The sequence below is a fragment of the Ursus arctos genome, unplaced genomic scaffold (genome assembly GCF_023065955.2).
Source record: "Ursus arctos isolate Adak ecotype North America unplaced genomic scaffold, UrsArc2.0 scaffold_23, whole genome shotgun sequence".
In the NCBI taxonomy this organism is placed as follows: Eukaryota; Metazoa; Chordata; class Mammalia; order Carnivora; family Ursidae; genus Ursus; species Ursus arctos.
This window is the reverse complement of record NW_026622908.1, coordinates 4910394-4938226: the sequence shown is the minus strand read 5'-3', so window position 1 is coordinate 4938226 and position 27833 is coordinate 4910394. Positions and strand designations below refer to the sequence as shown.

Here is a 27833-nt window from a genome sequence, read left to right as displayed (position 1 = left end):
CGTGTAGACACGGATGCTTTGGAGACGTTCGGAGGCTGGCGGTTTGCAGGCTGGCATCGCTTTCTGCCTGGGGAGTGAGAGTGGCGCGCAGTGCTGCACGCCTCAGACTGTCGCAGGTGAACAGCCAGTTTGAGAAATTGTTCCTCTCCTCTGCTGGGGAACGATATTTTTGCTAAATGTAATTAAAAAAACCCAACTATTAGAAAAATAATCATACTCTCGGATATGGTGGCAATGTCAAATTACCGTAGAAGTTTCTGAACGCTCGTTTCCCGGTTTCGTATCTCGTTGTAGAATGTGACGGAGGACGTTCGCAGGCGGCCGGTCTCTGCGTAGCGCTGACGTCGTGGGTGAGCGGCCGCAGATGGGGTGTTTTTCACAGGCGCCCCCTCTGGCTTCCCAGACAGGCTCGGGCGTCCCGGGGGAAGAGCACAGTAGGAGCTGCTTGCCTCCTAAAAATACAGACTCTACTTTTTTTTTTTCTTTTCACAGAGTCTACTTTCATAAACGTTCAGTGTTGTAAAGCAGTCAGTAGTCTCGAAAAAGATGTTTGCCCTTTTCCCTTCTGCTAATACTTGAAATTATTTGAAGGAAAGGAAAACTGTTCAAACACGTAACAGTTAGAATATGAGAACCGTTCACTATAATGAGAAATCCTAGAATATGAGAACTATTACCAGTCAGTTCTAAAGCCAGGAAGTGGTTAAGAACGTATTCTGAATTTCATGAGAATTTAGAGCAATATGAGAAAATGTTAATGAATGCTGTCTTACGTTCAACACCATAAATGTTAAGTGAAAAATCTGAAATTGCATTTTGGTCTGATGAGAGCCGGGTTAAAAGTATCGCATGTATATTTTCTCCGGACGTTTTCAGTTATAGGTGACGGTAAACGTTTGCGAGTCAGGCCAGCTTCAACACAGAGTGGGCCTTTACTGGTTTCTGAAGACGTGGGGGCTGGTGGGGTGAAACTGGCGTCCAGCGATGACTCCGTCAGTGTGCCGTCGCGACTCGTTCTCAGGCTAGAGCTGGCTAAACTGGGGAGGCCGGGCAGAGAAGTCCTTTGGTGTAAGAGGGCTGTGTCAGAGCCTGAGCCTTTTCAGAAAAGGGCAAGTCCCTGGCCCCCCGCTCTCGTGGCTCCTCAGGTCGTCTCAGGACGACCACAGTGGCTTGAACGCAGGTTCCCTGTGCTCAGCCACGGTAGGACTTCTGCTTCTCTCCCCCACCGAGTGTGTAAAGCCTTCCAAACCCACGGGGATCTAAAGCAGGGACGCCATTATTTAAATTTGACATTTTAGTACAGATCTCTTGCTCATAGATTTCAAAGGATTCAAAGTGAAGAATTATCTTCATGCTCATTAGCATTCAGTTGCTATTTATAGTTTTACAGCATCTCATTCATTTTCAAAAGGGACTAATTTATTTCCCTCATTCTCCCTACTTTTGGGCAATATGAGGAGTAAAATCAATCATTGTATTAAAATTTATAGCACCAAATAACCAAAGAGTGGAATGAATGTGTCCTCTTTGATTCTGTGTTGTAATTAGGTATTAAACGTGTATGTTTTACTCTCATTTGGACAGTAGTGTCCATTTCTTTAGGGTGTAAATATTTAACTCTGGGGGGAAAAGGGGACTAACTGTGCGGTCGTGGTACACTATAATATTGAGCTCCTTTAATCTGTTCCTGAAACATGTAGGCTGATAGGTCACAGAGATCATTTGATGCAGAGAATTATTGTGTATTGACATTTTAGCTACAGATTGAACCTGGACTAAGTTTCTGGAGAATTGTAGTCCTGTGAGAATGTGTAATGTCCTCTTAGTTCCCATAAGAAGTATACAGACTTTTGAGTATGCCTAAGACCTGTTTAATACACAAAGTTTAAATTACAAACACAGCATGAAATCTTTCATTTTTTTTCAGTTCTGGGTCTGAAGAAGCCCAGGCTTTATTCTCTTTTGCTACAACAGATCTCCTTCAATTAACACAGTGGCAAGGAAGGTGGCAGGTGAGTGACCATGGTCTGCTTGGGGAATAGATCTCTGAACTTACTGTCCTCTTAAAATGTGGGTGTAAATCGGTTACAGCTGGTTTGGCAGTGATAAAATTACACAGAAGTGTAGCTCCTCCTTATGGGGCGGCTCTTCCTGCGTGTCTTGTGGTCTATTATCTCAAGTGGAAGCTGAAACAAATTCCATTTTTGTAGTAAAAAAAAAAAAGTATTTTCAAAAGGATGGGTTAGCCAGGAAAACTATAAACTACCTACCCCAAGACTTTGGTAAGAAAGAGATTTGATGCTTCTTATAAATTCCCCCTTGCAAAAGACATGAACACTTCTGTAATAAGAAACAGGTTCCCCATTCTCCGCCGTTAACCAGTTACCTGGTTTTAAGTGTCCACAATCAGGATTTAAAATGTATCCCATAGAGACCTGATAAGAACTGAGACCCAGGGCGGCTTGTCCTTAGACTTATTTAGGAATCACTGACTTGAGGAACTTTGATCTTCATGGGGTGAGAACAAGCATGCTTCTAGATGGCCAAGAATACGGCTGCCCAAGTGGGCAGATTCTGTATCAAGACTTTGTCCAAATTAAACCTCCTTTCTTTATATTATGCTTCTTTGTGGGGCAAGATAGCAATTCATTTAAGGATTACAAAAATAATATTGGAAACAACTAAAAGTTCCAGAAGACTTGGGGATGTGGTAATAATGGTCCCTCTCAAATGAGGGAGCAAAAACCATCTCTATTCCCGAATATGATTCAGGTGGATAACTGAAAAAAGCCCAACCTTCTGAACGCTTAGTTAGTTTAAAAACACGGAAGACAGACCCAAATGCGTTTTTTATTGAAGATTCAGGGCTATATCATATGGATGTTGTGTTTGGAAATATTGTGATATGTTTAATGCAAATTCTTAAAGTAGTGTGTTCAAAACATGTATCTCATCCATGATACATATTTGGATTAAGCGTAATAAAAACCTGCAACAGAAACAAAAGTTAAAATAATTGAATGAGTAAAAACTGTACTCAGCTCAGTAAAATGTCTTCTTACACAAATTCTTGGTAGTCAGAATCCCTGAATTTGATGCTTACGAGTGTTTGGAAGGGGATGGAAAACCATGGCCTTGGAGGACCCCAGGTAAAGGTGGGCTTTCCCCCAGCTTTTCCTACCCAGCCTGATTCTATGATATTCCTTTCTTCCTCGATTTCTGTTTTGCTTGGTCTCTGAAACACTTTTTCTCTCTACATATAAAACTTCATGATTTAAAAAACAACAAAAACGAAGCCCTTTAAAGTATAGATACTGTTTTTGTTCAAGCAGTGGCTTGGTGGGATGCGGGCAGACGTACAGCTCAACGATGTTTTCTTGGTAAAACTGGTTTGAAAGTGTAAAAGTCTAGATGTGCGTCAGAAGATTTTAAAAGTGCAGGTTCGGGACTACTAGAGAGGCCAGTTTTGCTGCCTTGGCCTGGTTCCAGTGAGGAGGTGATGTCAGAAGGTTTATAAGGCTGGCTTCCCAGGAGAATTGTGGCAACAAAACAACCAACTTAGGGAAAAATACTTTCTAGACTTAGTACCTTTTACCTCAGGTGGAAGAACTGGCAACTTTACGTTCCAGTAAAGCAGCCAGCATGTCCTTTCTCTGCGATACCAGGACCCACTAGTAGGAGGGGAGCTAAATGTATTCAGAGCTTCAGAATTTCCGAAAGAAAAGCCACCCTGTATCCGTGCTCTTCACGTCTACCAGCTCTGTTTCCCCCATGAGGAGACTCCACAAAGGACCTAAAGTTCCACTAACTGAAAGGACACGGGCAAACAAGAGGTTCCTACGAGCAAGCAGGCCGAAGGCAAGAATGAGGGGAGTCTGCGCTCTCCATCTGAGCAGGACTGTTTCCTCCCTGCTGTACCCCGAGACCGAGGCAGGGGAGCACTTCCAGACCCCGCGGCCTGTCCCTGTGGAGGCGGCCAGGCTTCTGTCTGCCGCCCGGGGGGGTGCTCCAGAGGGACACATTTCCGTCTGGGACAGGGTGGCTGACGCTTCTCCCTGCTGTGCTGGAGCGGGGCCAGCTGGGGGGGGGCACGTAGCCTGTGCCTACCGAGCCGTGGACAGAAAGGATGTCCCGGCCTCCACAAGGCTACTGGGCGAACCGGACTGCAGAAATGAAAACTAGTGTATACGATTGAAATTGCCTTAAACAACAAGCAGACAGACACTCCAGCCATTGGCGACTGCAGATCTAGGGTGCAGCCCTGGAACACTTAGACCCTTGTTAACAAGGGTGCACGTTGCACGCTCTGATCTCCTTCTTGTCCTTGCAGCTGCTAAACTGGGAGCTTTTGAACCTCTTCTTGACAGTCATGTAGCGTTCCTGGATCCCGCCGCCGCACAGGTTGGTGCATTCCGACCAGGCTGTCCAGGGGCGCATCCTGCAGCCTGGGAGCAGGGGAAAGCCCGGTTAGGGCGGCAGAAACTGGGAGGCTCCGGCTGAACTCCAGCTGTCAATTGAGGGGTCTGGGCTTCCCTGCTCTTGAATGAAATGATGGGTTGAGTTAAACAATGGCTGGAGTCCTTATTAGGGACCGTCAGCCCTTCTGTGGCAGAGCCAGAAAGGACCGTAAATGCTTTGCAGCCTTTCCCATCAAGGGGAAGGAGTCCCCATCTCCACTTCCAGAATCGGGGCTGGGCTGTAGGATTTGCTTTGGCCAATGGGACATGAGCAAATAGGGCTTGAAAAAAAGCTGCTGGGAACACTTACCTCCCCCCACGTAAGCAAGCCTGACGAGACTGCTGGAGAGACCATGTGGGGAGAGGCTCCAGCCAGCCCTGCAGAGGCCCCAGAAGTGCATGGGAGGCCGGTGTCGCCCTTCCAGCTCTGGTTGAGCCTCCAGCTGACAGGAGCCATGTGGTTCTCAGCGAGACCTCAGAAGAGCAGCCGGCTGAGCCAGCCCAAGTCACTGACCCACAGAATCCTAGTAGTAGTATGGGATGGCTGGTGGCTGCAGGTAACTGCTTGAGCAATTAACCACTTTCTCCTAGTGCTTTGCTCCCCTTGTACCTGGCCTTCTAAATGCCAGGTAAACTCGGGTATAATTATTTCCCCATCACAGATAAATACGCCTGCCCTAAAGAAAGTTTCCTTGGGGGCCTGGGTAGCTCAGTCTGTTAAGTGTCTGACTCTTGCTTTCAGCTCAGGTCATGATCTCAGGGTCATGAGATTGACCCCCGGCCTCTGCACTCAGCAGGGAGTCTGCGCTGCTGCAACCCGCGCCCCCCCCTTCCCAATTGCTCGTGCATGTGCTCTCACGTGCTCAATCTTGCTCTGGCTCTCGCTAAAACAAACAAAAACACCTTCTCTGACTTCAGAGGTTAGGTTAGATCTTTTTAAAAAATTCTTCCATGGCCCTCTGTTACTCTTGTTCAGCCGATACTATGCTGAGTTTCACGGAGAAGACCACGGCCCGGCGCCTGCCTGGCACATAGTTGGGCTTAATGAACGTTTGTTGAGTGGCTGACTGACTACTGACCAACAGACAACACTGATATGTGCGCGGCTCCTTAACAGACAGGTAGTGAGCTATCAGGGAGCTCTTCATAGCTGCGTTTTTCTCATTGTCCTAGGTGGAGGTGAAATGTCTTAAGAGGAAAAGGGGTAATTTGAGCTGTGTCTTTTAAAATAGAAACTCAGCATACCCATTAACCTTCAGTTTTACACGGTACCTTCCTCACCCACTCCAGGGAATCTAAACCCCACTGATCAGTCTGTACCCAGCACTGAACCACGGATCTTCCTAGTGCCTTGTTTCATCTGTTTGCCAATGATAGTGCAGTCCTTGCCTGTGGACCGGATTATTCAACAATGAAGCCCCCAGGCTTTTTTTTTTTTTTAAATGCTGGAGTAGGGGACAGATTTTCCTGGGCTACAAACAGAACTGGCCTTGTGCTTCTGTTTTTACTACCTCCAAACCACTCAACACTGGCCTGCTTAAGTCCGTCTTGCTTAGACCCTCCTGCAGAACCAAGTCTCGAATCCTCAGCAGGCCGCTGGACTTTTTAGGGTCTGGTTTCCTGCCTCTTCTCTTGGGCTCTGCTCCATCTGCCTGTTTCGTTGACCATCTCGTGCTCTTTGGCACTTCTGTGCCTTTGTAAGAACTCTTCCTGCTGCCTGGGCTGCAAACTCCTATCAGCTCCTCAAGACCCACTCCCCTCTGCCCTGCTTGGACAGTGCCCCGATTAGGAGCCGTACCTGGGAACGGCTCGCCGTCAGACTCCTCCCTCAGCTGCTCGCTCCTCCGGCTCTCTCGGGCCTCCCTCCAGCGCAGCTTCTGGATGGATGGATTCTTCAGGCATTTCCGGACGCGGCACTTTTTCCGCTGCACAGTCTCTGGGCAGGGTGCACCTCCAAACTGAGGCTCCATTTGGATCATCCGGGTTCGAATCATGTGGCCTTTCCCACAGGACTTGTTACATTCCGACCACTGGGACCACTCGGTGAGCTCACAGTCAATGGCTGGCAAGACACAGATGGGCATGAGTGTATCTCATTCCTGTCTGAAACAACATATGGCCACTGACACTTTGAGCATCTCAGCACCAGCCTGTGAGAAATGCAGAAGGTGCCGTTATCCCATTGAGAGAACAAACCGAGACCCCTACTCGAGGCACACGGACTTCATCCAGCCTGCGTGGTTGGTAAGCAGTAGGCGCAGGACTGGTGTCCAGGTCTTAATCCATGTTCTATGCCCACGTGATAAAACGCTTTGGGGGGACTTGGGAGATATGTTCAGAGCCTCTTGCCCTGCCCTGTGTCTAGATATTGTCAGATCAGCCTCTGGTGGCATAGAATAGCCTTCCACAGTCCCGAGGACTTGGATTTTCCCAGGGAAGGCACAGCTTGCTGGTGCTTTCACAGCTGACCCCCGTGGACCAATAGCCAAGGCCATTGTGACTTTTGCAGTAAGACCTGTAGCTTCTCTTGTTCGACATCATCCTGGGTCTGCTACTTGGCCGTTTGTGCAAAATACATAGGAGCCAGAAATGGAAGATTCAGTAGAAGAGGGGTGAGAACAAGTGGTATCTTATGGTTTATCAGGATTACAGGATCCAGCAAATTCTTCGTACTAAGCTGGCAGCTCACAAATGTAAAGGGGAAATCACCCAACAGTCTGATTGTCAGGATGTGACCTAAGGAGGCAAAGAATTCTGGACCCCTCCCTGGCTTTGCAGAGTGCAGATCCGGGTTGGATCTAGGAAAGAACTCATTTTGGTCAGTTTTGGGCCCTTCTCCCTGTGAGCCCAGGCAGCTTTCTTATCTGTAAAATGGGGATACTGGTATTGTTCCCATTTGGATGTGAGGATTAGGTGAAATAATCCAGCCCAGTTGCTGGCCTACACTAAGTGTTCATCTTTCTTTTCCATTCAACGAACCCCGTGAATTTATGTTTGCAGCGGTAGCTATCTTGGTCAGAAGTTCTGGAGCCCCAACTCTGGTGAGCTGGGTTGAACACTGGGTTGACCACATGGTCGATCTCCGTTATTAAAAGCCTCAGGCTCAGTTAGTTTGATGGTCTGGGTGTTCTCCACCCATGACTGAGTCTGGCAGAAACAGCACAGGAACTGTAATGTGGGACATCGAGTGAGGCCTCTGCTTTGTCAGGTCTAGTGCGTGACACTTTGTACCAGTTACGTGGTTTAACGTGCAGAGCAACCTAGGAAGTGTGTCCTGCTGTTTTACAGATGAGGGACAGGGATGCTAAGTCATCCGCGGAAGGTCGTGCAGCCTGTAGGGACAGAGCTGGGACTTGCACCCAGGCAGGCAGCCTGAGTAGTAACAAGGAAGAGGGAGCACAGAAGACCAGGTACGTTTCAGAGGAAGCCAGGAAACAGCCTAGCAAGCGGGTCTGACTTTCTACTTCCTACAAGAGAAGCTCGCTTGGAAGACTAGCCAGAAAAATGGGCTCTGTCTCCTTGGAGGTTAGTACTTGTGAAATACAGCTCATCATGGGTGGGGGTGGGGAGTTGGGGTTGGGAATCGAGCTTGTCACGGTTTGTCTTAGCAGGGCTGCAAACGTACAGGAGTCACTGGTTTAATGTCCACCCTCTGGTCATGGGGAAATGGTCCCAGGGAGAAGGACTAGAAGTAAAAAGCATGGAAAACGCCTGGATCAGACACTCATGGAGGGGGGGAGGGCAAGCCCTACGTGATGACGCATCTTGAGCCCGTGCTGTTTTCCATCCCAGTCTCCTCTTTGGACTTCATAGCAACTTTAGTTTGGGTGTTTCGTAGGTGGGATCCCCTCTTGCTCCTGAGGAGACTGAGAGTTCAGTAGCTTTGCTAACAGATCCAGAGCGCATGCTCTTTCTCCCCCGCAGACGGCTGTACTACACGACCTGGCAGTAGGACCCCTTCCAGTGCTGGTAGGAGGGCGGGGGGGCACCGGCAGCCCCAGGACTTACGGCACTCAGGCAGCATGCACTTCTCCCCCTGCTCCAGCTCCTCGTTACAGTCGCCGAGTTCAGCCAGAGACTTGAGCATCCGCTGGCGGGTCCGCATGCCCTTCCCGCAGGTCACACTGCAGTCACTCCACTCAGACCATGGGGACAGCAAGCAGGGGATGGTATCTAGGCCAAGAGCCAGGTTTGCCTCTGAGAACAGGCTCCTTTCACTTTCTCTGCTCTCCTCCTTGTCTCCCCTACCCTGTCCCTCCACTCTGGCCCCTGGAGTCAAGTGAAATGGACCGATGGCTTCAGATAACCCAAGGGACCCCCCGGAGCAAGAAGCAGCTCAGCAGACTGCTGCTCTCGTCACTGTCCTGCATCTCCCCTGGGGGTCAGGGCAGCAGATGTAACTCAGTAATACAAATACCCAAGTCCCCGCCTGAAACACCACCCATTCCCCAAGAACCATGCAATAAAGTTTTGGACACTTGCTGCAATCCTGGGATGTCCATGTACCTGTGTGCGTATGTATGCTTGTGTACTGACGTGTGGGCCTATGTACAGTAGGCATAGAGCTGGGGTTGTAATGCTTTGTGGGGCCAGGCAAGTCCAATGTTACTATACCACCCCCCAAGATACTCTGGGGTCCTATCAAACACAGCTGCAGGCGAATGCTTTCCAGAGCCAGCAGTTTGCCATCTCAGCATTGCTCAGAATGTCTCTCAAGGGGGGCCCCTCTCTGGGTCTGCTTGATGGCCCTTCTCTTGCAAGGACAGCGGGCCATATTTTCTCCCAGCACCCGCGCAGCCTCTGGTCTTGCTGCTGGAGGGTAGTAAGGGTGCTGGGATCCTCCACACCACCCCATCCCCTGCCCCACGCCCACTCACGACACTCGGGCATCATGCACTTCTCTGCCTGGGATGTCTCGGCCTTGCACATGGAGCCGTCCGCCGGGCTCATCTTGACCATGCGGTGCCGCTTCTTCATGCCCATCCCGCAGGTGGCGCTGCACTCATCCCACTCGCCCCACTCGGTCATCAGGCAGCTGCTGGGAGCTGGGAGGCCAGCCCTGTTGGAATCGTGTCTGCGGCCTCTGCCCGCCCCCCCCTCCCCCGCACTTGCTGGGCGCCCCTACTCACAGCACTCCTCGTTGACCGTGCACTTCTCCGTCTCCTCGGTGGGCAGCGTGCACACAGAGCCATCCTCAGGGAACTGCTTCACGTACCTCTCCCGGGACCGCATGCCCATGCCACAGGAGATGCTGCAGGGTGACCAGGTGATCCACTCGGACATGGTACAGGTAGAGCCGTCTGCAACAAATGAGCAGACGCTGTGGCCTGTGTGCCCAACTGCCCAGGGCAGGGACCGAGAAGGAACTGGCCGGCTTTCCCATGGCATGTTCTTGTCTCTTCTGTCCAAGATTAATTCACCGTATAATCATGGGCTTGTTTCTGGGTTTTCTGTCCTGTTCCACTGATCTATAGGTCTATTTTTGTGCTAGTACGCAGCTTTGAAGGAGAAAAAGACAGTCTCTTCAACAAATGGTGTTGGGAAAACTGGTCAGCTACATGCAAAAGAATGAAAATGGACCACTATCTTACACCATACACAAATCAAAATGGATTAGGGACTTAAATGTGAGACCTGAAACCATAAAGATCCTAGAAGAGGGGACAGGCAATTTCTGATAATCGCTATAGCAACATTTTTCTAGATAGGTCTCCTGAGGCAAGAATTAAGAGCAAAAATAAACTGGGACTACATCAAAATAGAAGCTTCTGCACAGCAAAGGAAACAATCAGCAAAACAAAAAGGCAACTTACAGAATGGTAGAAAATATTTGCAAATGACCTCTCTGATAAAAGGTTAGTATCCAACATATATAAAGAACTTATAAAACAACACCCCCAAAATAATCCAATTAACAAATGGGCAGAAGATATGAACAGACATTTCTCCACAGATGACCTACAGATGGCCAAAAGACACATGAAAAGATGCCCAACCTCACTCATCAGGGAAATATAAATCAAAACTACAATGAATTATTAACCTCACACCTGTCAGAATGGCTAAAATAACACAAGAAACAAGTGTTGGCAAAGATGTGGAGGAAAAGGGAACCCTCGTGTACTGTTGGTGGGAATGCAAACTGGTGCGGCCACTGTGGAAACACTATGGAGGTTCTGGAAATAGAACTATCGTATGATCCAATAATCACACTACTGGGTGTTTACCCAGATTAAAAACAAACACTAATTTGAAAGGATCCATGCACTCCTATATGAATTGTAACATTATTTACAATAGCCAAATTATGGAAGCAACCCAAGCATCCATCACTTGGTGAATGGATGTAGGTGTGGTAAATGTGTGTGATGGACTGTCATTCAGCCACAGACAGGATGGAACCTTGCCAGCTGCAACGATATGGATGGAGCTCGGGAGTATGGTGCTAAGCAAAGTCAGACAAATCGCAGAGGATTTCACTTACCGTGGAATTTCAGAAACAAACACAAAGGAAAAAAATCTTATTTGGTTTGCCTCTTAACTATGGAGAAACAGATGGTCACCAGAGGGGAAGGGGATGGGGGAAATAGGTGAAGGGGAGTAAGCACACTTATGATGAGCACTGAGTAACGTACAGAATTACTGAATCACGGCACTGTACACCTGAAACTAATATAAGACTATGTTAAATATCCTGGAATTATACCTAAAAAAAAAAAAAAAAGAACTGGGTAGAATTCAAGGGGAGTCAGGCAGTTGAGGATGGACGGGACCTTAAAAGGTATACATCTTGAAACCAGGGATTGTTCTCGAAGAGGACATGCCCGTTTTCCAGGTGCATGGGGCACTCAGGATTATGTCTTATTCCATCACGATACATTTGAAAGCTGCTTGGATGGTTAGAAGAATGTTTTCTTATACATAAGATTTAAGATAAATCATAATCTATCTTAAGTTAGAGATCTCTATGGTTTAGGGTGTATCCTACATCTAAGACCATTAAATAAAATGAAAACTTCACTTCCTAAGTCACTAACTACATTAGAAGTACACAGTAGCCACGTGTGATTATTGGCTACCATTTTGGACACTACAGATACAGAACTTCCCATCACAGAAACTTCTACTGGACAGTACTGGAAAGATAGGTATTCTGAGATACAGGGTAAGTAAGCTCTTTTGCTCAGAGGAACCAGAGATGTTATAGTTCTGGTCTAAAGCTGCCAGTTCCCAGTCTAGAAAAATTGATGAGAATTTGGTTCCTGAGGGTAAGGATTGTGACTGGCCTTCGGACATCGGGACTGGAGGATGGACACAGGATGGATTTATACCCAAACGGCAGATTATACTCAGTGACCCCAGACCTCCCATTGCCTCTACTGAGGCTGGTTACAATGGGGAACAAACGGTGGGGTGGGGAGGGAATGTGTGTGTGCTAGAAGAGGGGACAGAGGAAGAAGGAAGAAGGCTGTATAACCAGCCGTCGCTGTTGATATCTCGGGCTACCCCATCACGAGGTGTTAGCAAAGGCCGTGATCATACAGGAGACACTTCGGAGGCTGGTGGAAAAGATAAAGCTCTCAGCATGGTTTGGTAGTCCTGTTTCCAAGTAGTGGTGGGGGTGCTACTCCTGGTGGAAACACGGGTGTGTGTGTGTGTGCGCGCGCGTGCCTGCTTAGTTCTTTAAAAAAAAAGGCAATGAAGTCTTCCCTCTATCCATGTATTCGTATCAATAAAGATTTACTGAAGGCCTTGAATACTTCATGGTGCGCTCGGAAGTTCAAAAGATGTGTAAGATCTGGGTCTTGTTCTACTTCAGAAAGAGAAGGACACGATGATTCCAGGTATGGGAAGTGTGACAACACAGGTAAGCCCAGGGAACTGAGGTGCAGGAAGGGGGGAAAACTCACTCCTGGGAGTTTGGGGGGAAGATTTCACACAAAAGGGCACATCTGAGTGTACTTTTTTTGGTAAAGGATATCTGGATTTAAGGTGAGGGAAAGCTTATGCAAACAGCCCTGTATGGAGTGTGCACGTACGTGGTACTGGGAGGTGAAGCGAGAAAGAAGGATCGAGTGTGAGTCCAGCCTGCACATGTCCACAGCTGTCGCTTGCACACGTGTGATGCCTATGATGGTTATTTAACCTCGGGACAGTGCTGGTGGTAGGGGTAGGAAGAAATCCCTGCCGGGACCCACGGGTTAGACCCAGAGGCAAGGCTAACTAAAGGCACTATCCACCAAGAACATTCTGGTCCAGTCTAATAATGGTTAGGGGACAGGGCTGACAAGCCCCAGGTGTCTTCCAGGACCCGGTAAGACATCATGGCAGGAAGGGCAGAATATGGTCCCCACCCACCGGAGTATGTACTGACAGAGCTTCCACTCCTCCTGATTTCAAAACTTACCTGACTCTTCCGCATTCACAATTCCTGATTTCAAAACTTACTACGAAGTTACAGCAATCAAAACCAGGTGGTATCGGCATAAGAACAGACATATAGACCAGTGGACTAGAATAGAGAGCAAGGCTAGAAACGAAGTCTCACATCAATGGGCAAATAATGGGAAATAATTTGACAAGGATGCCAAGACCATTCAAAGAGAAAGGACAGTCTTTTCAATAGGTGGTACTGGGAAATTTGGATATCCACATATGAAAAAATGAGGTTAGACTTTTACCTAAGATCATAGTAAAAATTACCTTGAAATGGATCAAAGACTTAAACACAGCTAATACCGTAAAGCTCTTAGGAGAAAACACAGGGCAAAACCTTCAGGACATTGTATTTAGCAATGATTTCGCAGGACACCAAAGGCACAGGCAACCGAAGAAAGAGCCAAACCAGATTTCATGAAAATTTAGAACTTGTACTAAAGGACCCTGTCAAGAGTGAACAGGAAACTCGAAGAAGGAGAGAAAATATTTGCAAATCCTGTATCTGCTAGGGGATTAATATCTAGGATGCACGGGGATGGAAGGGTTCACCCCCCTATGAAGTACCTTCCCGAAGGCATGAACGGCAGTAAACCACTGTGGGGGACAGCCAGGAGAGGTATTTAAGACTGTCCTCGGGGAAGAGCCGGAGGGGAAATGACCTGCAGTGGAAGGAGCTTCCTTCCATTACCCTCCGCTTGGAAGGGGTTTTCTTCCCGCCATAAACCAGCCCAAATTCTGCAGCGCTTCCTGTTGCCTCACAGCACCCCTGAGACAGTCAAGATCGAAGTTCAGAGAGGGTCTAGATCTGTCCAGGTGGAGAGCGAGGGAGAGCCCTGGAAAGCAGGTGCTGCGCTCCGCGCCGCAGGCAGCTTGAGCCATCACGACCGAGGCCCTGCAAGCTCACAGCTCAAGCGGGAGTTTTGCGCCGTCGCAGGGAGCCGGAATTCTTGCAATAGGCCCAGCGGTCCCGACATGGGAGGTGGGTGCTCTGACTCGGGCGGAAGTGAGACAGGAAAGTCCGTGAAGGCCACAGAATTAGGGCAGTGGTTCTAGATTCAATGTTGGCCTGCTTGTTCACCTGTTTCTTCAAAATCGACTGGAGCGAAGGCCCGGAAGCAGGCTGCTCACTATACTTGTGATTTGTCATACGATGTTTGCTAGCTCTTTAGTGACTCGTGTGACATTGATTCCACGGCTGCGGAGGGACTTGGGTGGATCATCTCAAGAATGATACAGGTTTTTAGAGCCCTCGAGACACTGTTGGAGATGGGGGTCTCCCCTAGTGGGCCCCATCGGCCACTACAGTCAGGGTCCCGGTGCCCTCGCAGGGACACCGTCTGGCGGGTACGAGGGGCCGGCAGAGGCAGGCAGCACCTCCCTCCCCGGCCTCTGCCAGCCCCTGGCGCCCCCGGGCCGCGCCCTCACCTTCCTCGCTGCAGCCCGGGCCCATGCAGGGCTGGAAGTCCTGGGTGTCGGGGCAGGGGACGCTGAGGTCCAGCTGAGCCTTCAGCATACGCTGCCGCATCCTCTTGCCTTTGTCGCAGGTGGAGGAGCTGCAGGCGGACCACGGGGACCAGTTGGAGTAGATGCAGGTTTCGGGGGTGTCATCTGGAACGAGTACGTGACGGGTTTTCCTGGGGAGCCTGCGGCCACTGGGGCTGGCCCCACCCCCACCCCAGCTCATCTGGGGATGAGAAGATCCCCGCCGCCTGACCTGCCTCAGCGAACCTGGGTGCTCTTGGGGTGGAAGCAGCTACTCACTTGCCTTTAAAAATTATATTTTAATCATTCCAGTAATATCTAAGCAGGGAAGGTCTCTTACTGTCCCTTCCCCTCAACATGTGAAGGGCTCTTCATTTCTAGCCCCATCTTCCCAGTGATCCTATACACAGGTGTCTCGTAAGGGCCGCCCGTGTTCACGGAGCACTTCCTACACACCAACAGCATTCCGAGAACCTTCCAAGTTTTAGCCCCTTTGATTCTTAAAACAAACTCTCAGTGAGGCAGGTGTGGTGACCATCCCCATTTTACAAGTAGGACGCTGTGGGGGGACGTGAGCTGCTGGCCCCAGGCCACAGAAAGAGCCCAGGTGTGGCTCTAGATCCCATGAGAAAACAGCCTCAAGCCTTGGCTCTGCCCCTCCCTCCTCATGGTAGGGTCTGGGCCTCCCTTTCCTCACTGGGGAGTGGATGTGTCCATGCCTGCCGCACAGGCCAGTGTGACAAGCAGAGAGCGCTGGGGATACCGTGACGCCCATGCAAAGGCCGGAGATCCGTGAACACATATTCCGACGTCCCACTTACACCAACTCCCTTATACTCTGTGCCGAGTCCTGGCCTTATTTTGGACGATCTTCCATGCAGAAGTCCTCAAAGATGGGATTACCCAAAAGACATGATGTCTTTGCAGCTCTTCAAACCTGTTAGAAAACTGCTTTCCCAAAAGGCATCGCCAGTTTAACTTCCTACCTGCAACGAAGGACAACTACGTACCTTCATCTTTCTCTTCTGGAGCCAGATCTGCTACAATATCATCGACATTGTCAGGCACAATATTGCATTGTTCCCCCTGCAAAAGGAATTTTACTTGGAGGGCCCACATTAAAGAATGGCATGTATGGGGGACAGAGGAAGGAGGACCTAAAATCGGATGCCCACCCCATGTACAAATCCCAGGCCACGGCAGAGTTCTGAGCCAACATTTACAATCGGACTGAAAGACACACGGCAAGAAAGCAACAGCTTTCCAGTTCCTGACCCATGGCAGACATTAGTAATCAACTGTGGAACTCACAATGAAACCTGTTTTTCTGGATCAGATCATTCAGTTGAGCATAGAAACTTACCCTTATGTTTATTTTGCTCATTTATAGCTTACGAATAATTTGCATGCTTAGAAACCTCGGGAGGTCCAGGAGTTCTACATTCTGGAATATGCAAGGGACCCCATGATTCTAGAGCAGAAAGGGGCACAGTCTACTTACACTCCTGGTGGGAAAGGTTCGTGCCACGGTGAGCTCTACCCCATTACCTTCCGGGCGATTCTCTCGATGACAACTCTGGCCACTTGAGTGATAGACCCACCCTCTGGATCGTAAAAAGGACTCTGAGGATGGTCCAGACTGGTCAGGGGCCGGATTTTCTCCTGGGGAATTGTGGGCTTGTTGGGTGACTGTGGAGGGAAGAAAAACACAGAGTGTGGGAAACAAAGTGGTTACAAACCACAAATGCAATTTGATTGTAATAGGTTCAGAGCAAAGCCGGGATAGGGACCTCACAGCAGCTATAACTACTACGGATGTTTATGCAAGTCTCTCCATACTGTGTATCGTGCAAGGAGATTGGTGACCTGTACTTTCAGACTCCCAGGTACACAGGATTCCATCCTGATGTAGAACAGATTTCAGAGAGGTCACCCCAGGCTGGCCTGAATCCGGCTCTTGCTACTAGACCATGTGTTGGCAAACTAGTCTGTAGAGGGTCAGATGGTAAATATTTTAAGGCTTTGTGGGCCATCCTGTGTCTGCTACCACAACTCAAATAGCTGTTGTAGTGAGAAAGCAGCCGCCGACAACATGTAATTGGGGGCGGCTGGGTTTGAAAACCTTGTTTACAAGTCAGGTTAGGCCTGATTTGGCCCACAAACGATAGTTTACCAGTGTCTGCTCTAGATGGCCCCGCCACTGGTCTCTAATGGCCAGATTTTAGTGCAGTTGGTGTGCTGACCATAGCTGAAAATTTTTAACATTCAGGACATAATCCAAACTCCTTAACCTGGCTGTCTGTCTGGAAACCTCCAGAATCTGGCCCAGCCTGAGGTACGGATATCAACTTCTGTTGTTCCCCGTTCTCACCCCTTCTCTTGCTCTTTGCTTCCCTGTTTCCTGCTGTTCCCTGGCTTACCTAGGAACTGCCCTTTAGCAGGTCCCTTCTCTGTGGCCACTGTGTGGGTCACACTGTATATGGTACGTGAGGCTGAGACAATGCTGGCCTGCCAGACCACACTGTGAGTTCATCCACATCATTTATGTCCAGACCCCCAGCGCGGGGCCGGGCAAAGAGGAAGTACCCAGGAAGCGTCGTCCGTCCCCACTGCAGGCGCTCACCCACCTCATAGGTCACCCCGCTGTCGGTGCCGGCGTCCCAGGGGATCAGGTCCTGCACCACCTTCTGGACCCAGCCGCACTCCTTGGTGCACAGATCCTCGGCAGACAGGCCCACATTCCAGTCGGGGCTGGGGCCCATCATGGTCAGGAAGGACATCAAGTGGCGCGTCCTGTCTACTGAAAATTCAGCTGAGGGGGCTGCTCTCCTGGAAACCAAACACATCACATTAGGGGCTCTGGGGGTGCACACTCTGAGGGTCGTCTGGCTAAGGGAGGAGAGGACAGAAAGGAGCGGATTCTTGGTGTGCCATGGGTCTCTGCCTTTGGCCATGACTGGCCGCATGTGGAGGGTCCCCTGCTACCACCCTGGCCAGTTTCAGTGCATTCGGAGCACTTACTGTTTCCCATATGTGGATGGTTCAGCTGCTTACGGTCAGCTCTCACTGCACGTGAGCTCTGGAAAGCCAGGCTCGTGTCAGTCTTCTTCACGTCTTGATTTCCAGTGCCTACAACAGGGCCTGGCACGGAGTAGATGTTCAGTAAAGTGTCTGAATAAATGCCTTGTGTGTTGTAACCGCATTCAAGCTCATTTGTCTGCTGCCCGGCAAAGACAATCACGCAGACGTGGAGTAGGCAGCCAGGAAAAGGCGCAAGAGGCAGCCAAATGGGGAGATGGGAGGGCAAGCCTCAAATCCACCTCCCCCAAGGAGGAGTCAGGCAAATTTGAAGGCAAATGAAAAAGGTCTGGGTTAAAAAGTTGCAGCTGAGCTTCCTAGTCCGCAGCTGTGATCAGCCCCCTTATCGCTGTGGTTACCAGTTCCAGTCCCCCCTGTCCTTTGATCATTCCTCATCCTGGAGGAAATAGGGACCATGACGGCTCCAGTTACTTCCTGCTGAGAGGGAGCAAGGACCAGAGTTAGAGGAATGGAAACTCTCTGCCCGCCTTTGGCAGGATTCTTCAGTTCCAGGTAGAAACCCGGCATTCTGCACGACCGGGATTTGTGCACTTTGGTGATTAGCGCTCGGACTCTGTTTTACCCAGGGCCTTTGGGGAGACTGGGCATAACCAAGCCTGTTGTACGTGAGGATTTCTTCAGACCGACTCTCCTGACTAGTAGTTTCAGGCCTGCTGGGGGCTGGCTGTGCCAAGCGGTGCTCTGTGCGAGGTCCTCCTTGCGGACAGGCTGTAGGGAGCTTGTGGGTTCTCCCAACTTGAACGTGAGGAACCCAGGGCTTCCTTCCCTCCAGTCTCACCAAAGAATGGGTGGTCAGGGTCCTGGGCGAGGAGGCCAGAGCTGGCCCTGCGCGTGCTTGCTCTGTGGGTCTTTAGTGACCCCAAGTCTCCGGGATTCTGGTGGCGTAAGGGCACCTCTGGGGGGCACGTCAGCCTGCTGGCAGTGGATTTGCCCACTCAGCGTGCCTGATACTATCCAGTTCCCTAATAGGAGTTCCTGACAGGGCTCACAAGTCATGAGAAGGGTGTAGAGTCTTCTGTATAACAGGTCATAGGGGCTTAAATCCAGCCCACTCTCGGGGAACACTCTTACCCAGCAAGGACTTTTCCCCAAGTTAGTTTTCTGGCAGATCTTTGCCAAATTTATTTTTTTTTTGTTTTTCCAGTTTCCTGGCATATCTTTGCCAATTTTTTTCTGTTTTTCCAGTCAGTTGGGGCTCTAGGAAGCATGTGTTACCACTGACCGCCCAAGGCACTGGGCACCGCCTGTGGGACTTTCGCCACAAATGCTGCTCCACAGTCATCTGAATTGTTAGTGCGCTCCAAACCTACAAGAATTTTGCTTACAAGTGTTTGACTTCTGAGGCCTTCTCTGAAGGGCGTGGGAAGCTTCAGCCCACCTTTTAGAGGTATCTATAAATACTGGCAAGTACTGAAAATTACTTGTTTTTGGCCTCATGGTAAAATCTACCTGCCAGTCTTCTCCAGGTTCAGAGCCTAAAACTTCATAAGAAGTTAGACAAAGTTCCAAGGTATTTGTTTCCTCCCCTTTTGGACAGATTTTGCCATGGAGAGAAGATGAACTTACCTGACTCTCAATAAACACGGGCAGAATAAAAGTTCTGTATTTAATGCTTTTAATTCTAAACACATGTCCATTTTAATTAAACCAGCAACTTTAAGTTAGCTTTAATAGTGAATATTTTCCAAGATTATGTGAAAAACACTTGGGTTGGTTTCTGTCTTTGAGTTTTAGAATGTCCAATTCTAACAAGCACTTGCTTTTTAAAAAAAATTTTTTTAAATTAACGTATAATGTATTTGTTTCAGGTACAGGTCTGTGATTCAGTCTTACACAACACACAGTGCTCACCATAGCACATACCCTCCCCAATGTCCATCACCCAGTTACCCCATTCCCTCCACCCCCTCCACTCCAGCAACCCTCAAGTTTGCTTCCTGAGATGAAGAGTCTCTATGGTTTGTCTCCCTCTCTGCTTTGGTCTTGTTTCACTTTTTCCTCTCTTCCCCTCTGATCCTCTGCCTTGTTTCTCAAATTCCACACATCAGTGAGATCATATGACAATGGTCTTCTCTGATTGACTTCTTTCACTTGGCATAATACCCTGTAGTTCCATCCATGTTGTTGCAAGTGGCAAGATTTTTTTGATGGCTGTATAGTATTCCATTGTATATATATATACACCACATTCATCTGTCGATAGACATTCCATAGTTTGCTATTGTGGACATTGCTGCTATAAACATTGGGGTACACGTGCCCCTTCGGATTACTACTTTTGTATCTTTGGGGTAAATACCCAGTAGTAAGCACTTGCTTTTTAACAGCCTTTAATTATCTGCTAAAGTATAATTATCTGTTAAATTAATCTTAGCAACACCATGCAGACGTAGAAAGTAGCTCACGCTTAGAACACATTCAGACACATACAAATACACCACCAAGATGCAAACAGGCTCTTAAAGGCCCAATTGAGAAATCTCTTTTACAACACAAATCTAACTGCAAGGTGGTATAGCTTATGGGTCCATTAATTGGTCATTTTTCTCAAGACTCTAATGAATACTGTGGCCAACCAGTATTGCAAAAAAAGATTGCCCCGTTTTGGAGAATAGAGCCCAACAGGCTGCATGTAGGATCAAATGGTCACTTCCCATTTTCCACTTAGAACACGGCCAGTTTTATTCAAAGATCCCCAAAGCTGCCTCAACAAATGAGCCAAACGAAGCCCAGAGTCTGGCTTCCAAGGGCATCGATTCCTCCAGAGAAGTCCAGGCCTCACCGACTGAACCAGATGGCTTCCTAGTCTCTAGCTCCTCCCTAAGAGTCAGAGCTTTACTGGCTGAACCGGTCGCTAGTCAGCCTTGTCCTGAGAAAAGGAGGCTGAGAGAACCAAAACCCTCTACTTGGAGACGGCTGAGTGAGAGGAAGAAAGCCAAGAAAGCCAGACCAACAGGGAGCAAGAAATGAGCTCCCATGCCACCAAGCACAAGTACTCACGCAGACCCCTCTGGCCAAACCAGACCCCAAAGCCATCGCCTGGCTGCAGCAGTGAATTGAGGTGCTGAAGGTCGGTGGGGCCCTGAGGATGGGGGTCAACAAACCAGGGGCACAAAGCTCCTGCCGGGCTCGCCATGTCTGCATGCAAACCCAAGATCGTCCCCCCAGTGCTCAGCAAAGACCGCCACTGTGAGACGCGGAGTAGGCCGCAGGGATAAGGGCTTACGCGACAGGCAACCCAGTGAGGAGACCGGAGGCCAGACCTCAGATCCATTTCCTTCAAGGAGGAGAGTCAGGGAAATTTAAAGGCAACGAGGAAAGGTCTGGGTAAAAAGAGCCGCAGCTGGGGCTCCCCGGTCTGCAGCTGAGGGCGGTCCCACTCAGCCTTCGCTGGCGTGGCGGCGTGGCCAGCTGGGTTGGGTGGGAGGCAAACTTTACAAATAACAACGGCTGAACCGTGCCCCAAGCCCGCGCTCGGGTGTTCTCACTGAATCTTCGGAACACACCGGAGAGAAGAATGATTGACTCCAACTGATGGATGAGGAAACCCAGGCTCAGAGCGCTCTGTTTATGTAATGGGTCCAAAGTCACAGAGATAAATGGCCCACCGAGACCATGACCTAAGGCAATATTAGCTCAAGATCAGTGTTCTTTCCATCATCCATTTCAAATTCCTTTTCCCTGCACCCTTTTCACTCTACTGAGATCTACCTTGTGCCACTGGAGGGGGCGTCTCCCTGGCCTGCTGCCTCCATTGTCCTCACAGGACTGCCTTCCTCAAGGCCCTGCCCTGGTCCCAGAGCTCCCCCAGGGACTCACAGGTGCTTCCAGTTGCTGAGCAGAGACCCAGCTATAGCACCACAGACCTTTGCCTGACGACCCCAAGCCACAAGAGGTGATTCTTCGACCTCTGTCTCAAGTTGCTAAGAAGAGGTCTTGTGGCCACGGCTGGGCGAGGTCAGTGGTGGTGGCCCCCAGGGGGCTGGGGAAGAAAGCGTTCTACTCACTCAGCACACACTTGGTGATGGGCCCGAGTTATTTTATTTCCCCACCCTCCTGACAATCCTGTGGGGTTAGAATTATTATCCCGTTTTGTAGAGAAGAAAGCAAGCGTATGAAGGTTAATGGACCTAGAGACACAGCTGGTAGGGCTGAGGTTGAAAGGCAGCCCGGCCCGACTCTACACCCCCAGGCTGCTAATCGTGGGCAATCCTTGGCTGGGGACCAAGTCGTCTGCTCAGTCCAGCTGGCAGCCGGTCCACGTCGGCTGTTTGGGAGTCCCCGTGTGCCTCTGTGGAGACCAGCTGCTTCTGGCTGCCCTCACCTGTCCCTAAAAGCAATGACCCCACACCTGGTGAGGCCTCGGGGACCTGGACCCCTGGGGCTCTTGCAGGCCGGATGGGGTTGAACAACGAGCAGAGAGGGACAGAAGGCTGGGTGTGCATCCTGGCAGGCTACCTCTTAGAACCGTGTAGCCTTGGGCAAATGACCAAAGCAGTCTGTGCCTCAGTGTCCCAATCTGTGAAAGGGGACATCCCTGTGTCTACACCCAAGTTTTAGTGTGTGTAATGCAAGAACTTGCCTATAGTACTTAGTCCAGTGCCTGGCCCTTGAGCTATGAGTGCTCTATTGACAGAGCTCAGAGAAGAGAGGGAAGTGGAGGGAGGCCTTCCCGAGTAGACCGTACGTTGTAGCCTGCTGCCAGTCTGTGTTCTGGCACATGAGTGCAGGAAGAGCCCGAGCCCCGGCTTTGGCGTCAGCAGCTCAGCAAGGCCTGGCGTTGCCTTCGTCTTCAGCCTCCTGCCCCCCCTTCCCCACTGCCCGGTGCCCGGCCCAGGCCAGCCTCGGTGCCGGTCCCACGTGCACCTGCAGCTGCTGGGAAAGCCCGTCTTCAGTGGTTTGCACCGTGTGGTCCTCCAGCAACTTGTAAGAAAGGCAAGTTATTGAGCCCCGCCCCAGATTTACCACATCAGTGACTCTGGGGTAGGACCCAGCCTTCTAGACGAACAGCCCCTCTAGCGGATCCTAACGAGCTCAGGTTTGAGACTCGTCGGTCTGCTCATCTTTCAAGCCACCGTACCCTGGAGCCTTTCTGATGCCCCTGACCGGGGCCCGTGCCCGTGGTCTGTGTTGGCACACACTCTGAAGGTCTCTGGAGCCGCACCAAATGGCTGACATCACCCTGTCACCGTGTGGTCTTCCCCGAGTAGACCGGGAGCTCCCTGAGGGCTCCCTCCCGCTCCCTGAGCGGCCCCCACAGGCTCCAGGAGCCCCGAGGGCCGGTGGAACCGGGTGTGTGTGTGTGTGTGTGTGTGTGTGTGCCTGAGCTCCGCCACCAGCGGCTCCAGGTCTTGGCAGGAAGTCGCTGACCGTCTTCCAGCCGACACCACCTGCAGGGAGGCTGGGGGGCTCCACCGAGAGGCTTTTTCAGGAAGCCTTTATCACCTGCTAATGTCCCACACCTACATCGTCTGCTGTGTAGACAGGCGCAAACTGGGGCTTTCATCTTCTCTTCCCGGGTGTGCCTTTACTGGCATGTCGCTGAGTGGTTCTCGTGGCTTTTACGAGAACGGCAGTCTGGGTCGCTGTGGCATTGCTCAGCTGGCAGCTAACAGGACATGGGCCAGCCCCGTCTTCTCGTGCGGGGCGAACAGCACGGACATCTCCATGGGCTTGGCCCCCTGGGAGTCCGGCAGTGCCATGGCCGGCAGACCATGCCATAGAGACCGACCCCTCCACCTGTTACTGTCCCCTTTCCCTGGGCATGTGGCATTGAGTCAGGTTAGTCATTTGTATCCTGTCATCCAGGGGTGACACTATTCACCATGACAACCTAAGGGGCAAAAACCTCCCTACTCCGGAGTCCAGTGCCGGGGAAACAGAACCAAGCCAGACCCCACATGCTGTCCCGATACTCTGCTCAGCTGATGGATGTGACCATCTGAGACCCTCCCGGGGATTACAAGGCATGATGCAAATTGTTCTCTGCAGATGCATTTCGGCCAACTCTGTAACCTGACTGAGGTCTCCTCCAGACCTTGGTGAGTTTTAAGGAATAGGAAATTTGGGGCAACCAATCCCTGCACAAAACGCCTGACCTAAGGCTGGGTAATAGGGCAAGTCTGAATCTGTAAGGACCTGGTAGAAGTTTTAGCAATTTTCTAGCATCTTTAGGTATGCGCTGCATACCTATCTCTTGCCCTTGACTGGGAAATTTGTCTCCTGACCCCCAGATCATATATGTCCTGGAGGAAGCATTTCCTGACCTCTCCTCAGATCGTTTAGGACCCCCGGTGCACTTTCCCAGAGCGTGCCGAGCTCACTCTTTCCTTGGGGTTTCTTGTTTAATTTCCATCTTGCCCATTAGGTTCCAACGGAGTGGAGACCATTTTTGCCTTGCTTACAGCTAAATCCCAGAGCCTGGCTCAGAACTTGGCATGCCGTGGATTCTCCTCAAACATTTGTTTTCAATAAATTACTTAATTTAGGAAATGAATATGGAACTACTGTACTTCCTTTGACCTTCAAATCTAATTTAAAAATCACCTCAAAGTATTTATTACTTCTATAATAAAAATGCTATTTAAAATGATGAAATGGATAAGAATACATGTGAGTTTTCTTTGGGCAATGTGAGGTACGACTAGAGTTCTTTAATTTGTCCAAACCATAGTAAAAATTCACATTCATGCTTTCTCATATGCCATGTCTTCCCATATATGATATTTTGTGGTTTTATTTCTCTATTATGGGATTTAAATTTTTTTAAAGATTTTGTTTATTTGAGAGAGAGAGTGAGAGACAGAAAGAGAGAGAGCACAAGCCGGGGGAGGGAGGAGCAACAGATTCCCCACTGCACTGTCGCGATACTCTGGGATCATGACCCGCCCCGAGTCAAAGGCAGACACTTAATCAACTGAGCCACTCAGGTACCCCGGGATTTAAATTTTTATCAGTTTTCTAGCAAAGAGAGTTGATCTGGCTATACCATATAACAGAGTACATTATAAATCATGGTAATTAAAATGGTGTCGTATTCAGGATAAGAAAGAAACAGAAATGAGTGGCATAGATTGGAGATCCCAGAAACTTTAGATAAGGTATTATACAAAACAGACTTCTCAAATTAGGGGGAAAAGGATTGTGCAACAGTGGGGTTGGGCTAACTTCACTGCAATTAAAAAATATATATATGGGATTCGCATCTAATCTCATACACCAAACTAAATAAATAAATAAAAAATCCTGAGCTAAATAGAAAGCAACCAGATTATAAGAAAAAAGTCAAGTGTACTGATCTGTTGGAGAAATGTTAATTTTCTCAGCTTTGAAACAATAAAGCAATCACAAAAGTAACTAATTGAATTATACACCAACTAAAGACATCTGTGTAATGAAACAACAGTGTCGAATTAGAGAGAGAAAAATGGCACGTTGGCAAAAACATCTCCGCGCAGTGTGACTGACAAACTGACTCTCTGTAGTAGACAGAGAGCTGATCCAGATCTGCAAGAAAAACACCACCATCTCAACAGATACAGGAAAGCTATCAACAGACGGTCCACACCAGAAAAACGAAAAAGGAAGAGCAAATGAAGACATGGGGACGTGTCTGGCTTATTTACATTCAGAGGCAGCGTGGTGTGTAGGGAAGAACAAAGGGTTTTGGAAGAGGCAGCTGGATTCGAATCTGGGTTCAGGTACTTGCTAGCTCTGTGCCCGGGGCTTTTACCCCCTTGTGCTTTGCAGTTACTAGGGCTGCAAAATGGGAGCATCATCATACCCACCCAAGGGCTTTGTGTGAGGAAACTGCTTACCATCGTGACCCGCTCATCACAGGACTTCGTAAACATTGATTTTCTACTCATTCAGCTTTTCCAAACAAAACTTCGAAAAACACCGTAAAAGGAAAGAGGCAGTAAGGGATTTTTATGCTCCTGCTAAGGACTTATTATCCCCTTTTAAAATTCAGAACCAAACCGTGTGACTCGGGTCACTGGTGAGACTCAAGTCGCTGGCAATTCAAGTCCCTCTGTTTTTCAAATAATCCCCAATAAGGAGCTTTCGAAGTTGCAGAAACTCCACGGAACCACGAGAGGGCGCCCGAGCCATGCGCTAGGCTGAAGCCCCGCGTGGGTGGAGGCAGGTTTGAGTGCGGTTTCCTGCCTCAGAAAACTGCTGATAACCTGGAGGCATCTAGGAGGACCCTGGTCCCTCTGGCCGATTCGATCTACCGCCTGCTCCTCCAGTCCAAGGCCAGTCTTCTTGGCAATCCTGAGGGCATCCGCGGACTGGGCAAGTGCTACAGGAAGCCAGGAAGGCCCTGAAACTTTGAGCCCCTATCGGACGGAGAGAGACTCCTCTTGTCCTCCTGGGGACAGCCCCGGCTTGGGTGATTTGCGGGACACCGACCCTCCGGAGGCAGGATTTCTGGAGAGGGCGACCATGTCTCTGGTCCACCCTCCCCTCATCTGTCGGGAACACAGACGGTTGTCTTATCAAATACTAATTAAACAGAGTGGCTGGGAATCACGAAGGGCACTGCAGACCCTTAGGAGATTCAGTATGAGAATAAAAAATGATTTTTAAAAGTTCCAGTAACTCCTAGTATTCAGATGAAACTGGAGCAACTGGGTGGTGGAAATTCAGAATCGATTTGCAGGAAACCCGGTCACTTTCTACTCAGGCGCAGGAGGAACTAGGGAAGGATGTGGGCTTTGCTCAGAATCTGTCTTTTCTGTCTCTACCTGGGCTCTGGGCTGACAGAGCCGTGGCTTGATTTATTGAGCTAAACAAGTCAGCTGCTAATTTGTTCGTTCATGGCTGTCCTTTGAGAAGTGGTCCTGGGGAAGAAGATGAAGATCATTGAAAAGCAAGTCAGTTTCACAGGGCAGGACCTCACAAAGTAGGTCACCCCGGCTTTCCACTGGCCCAAGGGAGGCTGGAATCCCATTAACCTCAATCGGGTGGGCTCAGTGAGGGGGGGGGGCTGTTTCTGCAAAACAAAACTTGGCTGCGTGGAGGCTTCCTAATTTGACTTCCTAATGCGATTTGGAAGAGGGAAGGGGAGACTGGGGTATGGGAAAATCAAAGGAAAATTCCTTTCCCTTAACAAGCTGGTGGCACTAGGCGGAGGTTTGTGTGTTCGGGAGGTCTGATGTTTGCCATCGATTAATTCTGCTCCACGGGGGTCTCAGGAAGTCTGAGTGAAGGGTGAAGAGTGGGAAGGTGTCCCCAAGTATTTTGTGTTTTTTTTCCCCAATTATTCAGAAAGTCTCTCCCATCTTAAAAAGAAGGCACAAACTTCATTGACTCTTGAATCTCCTGAGAGCTACTGCTCAGTCTCTCGTCATCCCAGCAAACTGCACAGAGGACTTGTCTGTACACACTGACTCCATAAACTCCCTTTCTGTTCACATTTCACGCTGCTCGAGGCCTCTCACCATTGCTCAGCAGGAAGGAATCTCAACAAGGTCACTGCATTTCTTCATGTTGACCCATCCAACCAGCAATTCGCAGCCCTCATGCTCCTTGACCTCTCGGCTGCACTGGGCACAGCTTTCTTCCCTTGGCTTCCCGGATACCAAGCTTCCTTCCCCAGTCGGTTTGCTACTCCTTTTCTGTTTCCTTCCTTCGCAGGCAGGTCCTCCTCAGCATTAGATGTGGGAGCTCCTTGCGACTCAGCCTTAAACCTTTGCCTTGTTCTCAGGCTCGCTCTCATCCGTGACCTTGGCGTTGATTGTCTACTACTCCTTGACAGCTCCCAGATTTTATATGTTGGTGCAGAATTCTCCCCGAGTTTCAGAGCTTTATAGTTAACCGTCAACACCTCTAGCTGGATAACTTGAAGGCATCTCTAACATATCACACCCAGAACTGAGCTTATGGTCTTTCCCACTGAACTTTGTTTACTGTTCTAAACCTTGTAAGTGGCCCCGCCAACTTACTAATCTAGATCTCTCGGCCTCTTCCCCCTCCTTATGCGTCCTATCACTGCAGCCTGTGGGGCTCTACTCCCCCGCGTCTCTGAGATCTCCGCACCTCTCCCATCTCCACCACCATCCTTGTCAAGGTCACTGTGAATTAGAGAATTCTCCTCACTGCTCTTGCTTCATCTGTTCTTAACCTTTTCATATTGGAGCCAGAGTGTTGTTAATTTATTTTTTTAATGCAGATCTGACCGTGTTGTCATCCTGTTAAAACCCTTCAATGATTTCCCATTACTCTTAATGTAAAAATCAAAATCGCTAATGTTGCATGGCTTGGCACCACACCAAGTTCACCTGTGATGTCTGGACCTAGTTACACCACAACTGTTTAATACCTTAAGTATGCTGATCCCTCCTCAGGGTCTTG

At 49.4% G+C, this 27833-nt stretch overlaps 1 protein-coding gene across 2 annotated transcripts in view; it reads right to left on the bottom strand.

Moving 5' to 3' along the window:
- Window positions 1–1848: 1848 nt before the first annotated feature.
- SPON1 (spondin 1) overlaps window positions 1849–27833 on the bottom strand; it is a 253714-nt gene continuing 227729 nt past the window's right edge. Inside the window, exons 8-16 of one of the 2 annotated variants that reach the window (XM_026486763.4) lie at window positions 17006–17207; window positions 15927–16067; window positions 15389–15464; window positions 14322–14504; window positions 9587–9757; window positions 9335–9502; window positions 8466–8630; window positions 6256–6519; window positions 1849–4445 (exon numbers count right to left, since the gene is read on the bottom strand). In XM_026486763.4, coding sequence (XP_026342548.2) covers window positions 4282–4445; window positions 6256–6519; window positions 8466–8630; window positions 9335–9502; window positions 9587–9757; window positions 14322–14504; window positions 15389–15464; window positions 15927–16067; window positions 17006–17207 — 1534 coding nt within the window. In that variant the 3' untranslated portion in view covers window positions 1849–4281. The remainder of the gene's footprint in view (window positions 4446–6255; window positions 6520–8465; window positions 8631–9334; window positions 9503–9586; window positions 9758–14321; window positions 14505–15388; window positions 15465–15926; window positions 16068–17005; window positions 17208–27833) is intronic. The other variant, XM_057317497.1, reaches the window with a different exon arrangement.